The sequence below is a fragment of the Montipora capricornis genome, chromosome 3, assembly GCF_036669925.1.
Source record: "Montipora capricornis isolate CH-2021 chromosome 3, ASM3666992v2, whole genome shotgun sequence".
Lineage (NCBI taxonomy): Eukaryota > Metazoa > Cnidaria > Anthozoa > Scleractinia > Acroporidae > Montipora > Montipora capricornis.
Window position 1 is genome coordinate 28,010,093 of NC_090885.1, and position 4,921 is coordinate 28,015,013.

The 4,921-nt window shown below is 38.0% G+C and overlaps 1 protein-coding gene across 1 annotated transcript; it reads right to left on the reverse strand.

Annotated features, from left to right (window-relative positions):
• Nucleotides 1–665: 665 nt before the first annotated feature.
• Nucleotides 666–3,836, reverse strand: LOC138041262 (uncharacterized). Its single transcript, XM_068887032.1, has one exon. It carries the CDS (start codon nt 2,531–2,533, stop codon nt 812–814), a length of 1,722 nt encoding a protein of 573 aa, XP_068743133.1. The 5' UTR covers nt 2,534–3,836; the 3' UTR covers nt 666–811.
• Between the last annotated feature and the right edge of the window lie 1,085 nt (nt 3,837–4,921).

Here is a 4,921-nt window from a genome sequence, read left to right on the forward strand (position 1 = left end):
CATTTAACCCTTGAATAGAGTTATTACACCTTTCAGGAACCGGCCCCAGTAAAACACGCCTGTCTATATAATAAAGGTCACTATTATCATTTGTTCTGGCCCAATATAATAAAGATAGAGATATTAAGGAGGAAACACTGTTGCGGAAACATTGTTTCCCGAAATGTTTCCTCGGCGCGCAAACGAGGAAACATTTGCTAAAGAAGCAAAATATTTCCGCAACATTGTTTCCTCGTTTGCGAGCGCCCTTAGAGAGGTCAGCTCCCCCTCAGGGGTGGAATAGAGCAAATTTTAATACAATGATTTTATTTTCATTGAGGCTTGGGCTTGACTGAATTTAGTATCATAGCAACCTATAGAATTTGTTCAGAATTAACCGGCCAGACTTTTGGACATTTAGATTTGGGTACGATTAATATATCAAAAACGAGAGCGCGTTTGAAATTTACTTCGTTTGCATAAGACTATTACTGATTGACCAATTTTTCTTATTAAAGCCTTCTTGTGCCTGGTCTCAAAGAAAAAGGGAATTAGGATTTTTCAATTAGACGAGACAACTTCGGAACTCAGTTGGTAACTTGTCTCGATGATACAGAGAACAAAAGAGTTGGCCGTTTCTATCCATAGTTCTCCCCAAGCTATTAAGGTTGCTATTAGCTCGAACCTTGCACCTTTCCCCAGGTTTATTTATTGAAGGATAGCAATATTTTTGTATATCTTCTGTATAAAACCAAACACTGTTTTTCTTTACTTTGTTTGTTCCAATTTTTACTTCTTCATCTAGATTTACGTACAACGTAGAAATGTATCCTCAATTGTTTGACTTGCTTTCATTACCCCCTGAAAGCACTCGATCATCAGAGTGTGGAATGTTAGACTGAAGTCGATCCTCAGCCACTTTTTTCATACTTCGCTCGAGAACCGGTTCCGAGTTCACATCGCTTGAAAACTTTGGAATATGCACTTTAACTTGCTTTCCTTTTATTGTCATCTGCATCGTTGAATAACCTCTGCAGAGCGACTGCTTTGGACGGGCGTCATAAGCGTAAGACACCGCACTGTTCGAGCGGGCGCGTCTTGGATGCGGTGAATACTTAGTTGTGTTGGAGTTTTGAACTGTGAGAGATTGCGACAAGTAACTAGATCTTTTTTGTTCCTTGTTACAACTTTCAAGCTGGTCTTTTACGCGATCTTGTCCATCCATGGAGTTAAAAATCCCTGGGGGCAAAGTTAATCTTCTGACGGGGGCATCTTTTCTCTGCCAATTCGCCGCATACTTTCTGCGATGATTATTTTCAATGTCTTCTGCTTCATCATGATTACGTGGCGACCTTGGTTGCTGTGATGTGTCAAAAGCATCATTATGTAACCGATTTGTTTCCTTTTGAGGTTCAACTAATGCATTCCGCACCGGTGATATGTTACCATATTTCCGTTTGTAAAATACTGAATGGGATTGTCGAGTCATTTTACTAGCCTTGGGTGTATGATTTCTTCCCGTTTTGATTACTAAAAGTGCTACGCTCTGTTGACAGTCGGAATTGCGGTCTGGTTGGTTTACTTCCGCAATTTGATCCAAACTTTCACGCGACTTTAATATCACTGATTTATGTGACTCTTGTGAGATAAAAGAATTTGCCGTTAAATCGGGATTATGTACTGAAGCTTGCTGCTTTGAAAACAATGATACTGATGCATCACTTGAAGGTGTCAAATCGTTGGCCCCGGTTTGTTTATCTTGAAGAGACACTTGTTTAGACATAGACCCAAGCTCGCTTGATTTGCTCACATGGTTAAGCGGCATATGGTCTCCTACTCCATCTTTCTGCAAAGAATTACTCCTAAAAGACTTCACAAGCTTTGGCGACATGATCATCCCGCGACGGTCAACTTTGATATTAGGATCAAGGAAATCTTCTCTCGGCTTTTCATCCTCCTTCTTCTTCATTTCTTTTAGTTCTTCGCTTGAAATTTGCACAAAATTACGCCTTGATCCTTGGCGACAAGGTGGTTCAATTACTCTAAACTGATTCTTCGCACGAGACTTTGCTCTGTCCTTTTGGCCTCCACTAGAGACTTCCTTCTCGTCGTCCAATGTTTCTTGCAAACGAAGATGTGACAAACCTTTCATCATTAACTCGCTGTCAGAACTAATCGAGGTACTGCGGGGACGAGTTGAACCAACCCTTGATAATTCTGGCATGGAGTATTTTTTAATGGCAACGGTGTCATTAGGACCTTGCGCCACGCGAGTGTCAATTGTAAAACCTCGAGAGCGCAGAAGTTTTCTTCTCTCCACGCTGATACCTAAATTATTTCTTACACTCTTTATCTCTTCCATTTGCTTCCAAAGGGAATATTTCCTCTCGTCAAATTCGGAGTTTTTCTGATTCCTCTTGCTATCCAGAACTTTGAGACGTTCTTCGAGAAGATACGATTCGGTCTGGTTCATTCGACGTGTCTTCATAAAACTATCACACTTCATTGGATTGCCTTGTTTCCGTTGAAAAGCCATACCTGTTACAAACTTCATCGAAGTTTCATGGACGTGATGGATCAATAGGTCAAGTCTGTACGTTACTCTATATATCAATAAAATCCCACTCCGGAGACGCTGAAGACAAGTATGGAACAAACACTGAAATACATTGTTACGGAAATCAAAGTTTAAACCTCTGTTGCTAGGGCACTTGAAAAAAATAAGTGGACAAATGTTGCTAATCACGAGGTTTCAGGCAGTGAAACCATTAACCGGCCTTATCGTATTGCTAGACATGTTTGGCCACCCAAAATGAAAGACCAAAACGTATTATTGAGTAATTCTCAAGTGATTTAAGTTCAGTGTATGGTAACTGAACGTTGATCACAATATCAACAACATAATTCGACCTTTCATTGAACAGGAAGTCCTTCGTTTCCAATATAGGAAACTACCAGAGCGTTTGTGCTGTAACGCATTTGCGTTAAGTATCACTTCACGGGAACAAATTGATCGAATGTCGTGGTACCTCTTTATTATTCAGTATTATTATTATTATTAATATTACATGCACTCCTTGTTCACCAAAGATTGTCTCGCATGATTAATTAATGAAAATATGTTAAAAACAAAATAATTTAGACAAAAGATTGACAACTCAAACATATTTTATTAAAGTACAATATTCATAATTTATCTTATTGTAATCAAATCACATCCACCAAAAAGAAATTTTTACAAAAAAGAGAACAATTAAAAACTGAATGATAATTGCAGCCCTCAATATTAACATCAATGCGCTAAAATTAAACAATTCAAACAATTAAACAAAAACGTCATCTCTACCTCTTTGTAGCGGTCGAGAACAACAAACAACTCGATAGTTTTCTCTTGCATAGGAAGGAAAACGTATGAAGGATCCTGTTCGGTAAAAATGACTTCAAGGACCTTATCAGATAAGAGAAGGATTAACCTCTTGTATTCCAGAAGATTAAAAGAGGTTAAGCCTTTGAGTGTCACCCAAAGATGGAGTTCAAAGAGAATTTCAAATGTAGATTTCGCCACAAGCGTTGTCATAGAGCTTTTGCTTCTACTAGTAAAAACACCACTGAAAATTTGGAGGCCTCACAGTTCAAGGACATAATAAATTGAATTTAACTTACTGTTATGAGAATCAATTTGAATTAGCACCATGATTGAAATAAGATTAAAAGGTAATCACCAGCTGAAAGTATATCCGTCGACGAATGTCACTGGAATGTAAGTGAGCTTTGGTGGGAGATACGTGCATGTCATCTTCGGTAATAGACGGTAGGAACCGAAATTGTAATCATTTGGGGCTCATCCTCGGTGTAAAAACCTGTGAAACTCGCAGATGACGTAACACAAAGGAAAACAAAAGAGCCAAAGAAACACCAAACAATAACGTAACCCTACCTCGAGCTAACAAAACAAAAAAAATTTTTCACAGGTTTTGACACCGAGGTAAACCCTCATTTGGACTTCTCTCGTCATAAGTTTAAATTGTTAATGGTACCATGAATGGATTGATTGACGGGAAATTAACCCTGTTAGCGACAAAGTCCAAGGCCAGAAGAAAAAAATCGCAAAGGATAAACAGTGTGTCACGGAATGAACACAGCAAACAACTTTTACATGAATAATCATTCAAGCTGAGTGAATCGTGCGGAGTCTCATCGACAAATGGAATACACCTTCATCCAAAATGGCCGCCATTTTAGTATTCTTTTGTTTGATTGCAAATTGGCCCTTTTGGCCTCGTTCTTTTGAATTTTACTTTTGAAAGCGAGGCCAAAAGGGCCAATTTGCAAGGAAACAAAATAATACTAAAATGGCGGCCATTTTGGAATAAGGTGTAAAGTAAAGCAGTGAACCATACATCATGCAGATAAAAATCAGTCCCGTTTAAAATCCTGTGTCTCAGGCCTTCTCCAATCTTGGGTACGGCATTTAAATTACTCTAAAACGGAAACACTTTAAAGTGGTACTATGGCGAAAATCCCATCTTTCCTATCTAAGCTATTTTGAAACATAAACAAGTAGTTTGCTTGAGAAGAAAAATGGTGTTTACGTTTTTCAAATATCTCTTTTCGTTCCAGAGATATTCAAGTTTTTAAAATATGCAAATTACCCAAGTGATGACTTCATACACTCAACCAAATTTTGTTTAGATATGACGAAAAGAGGTATCTCAGCCAATTTGTATCAGAAATTTTTTATTTTTTGCAGTAAGATTCTACTAAATGTTCTCCACAATATGAGCTTAACAGTTCTGTTACCATGGCATCATACTGGGTTCCAGACCTCCCCCATAATAATAATAATAATAATAATAATAATAATTTATTACTTATAGTGCGCCTGTTACATTGAGAGATGCTCACAGGCGCATTACAATATGGAAAGAAAAATTACAATATC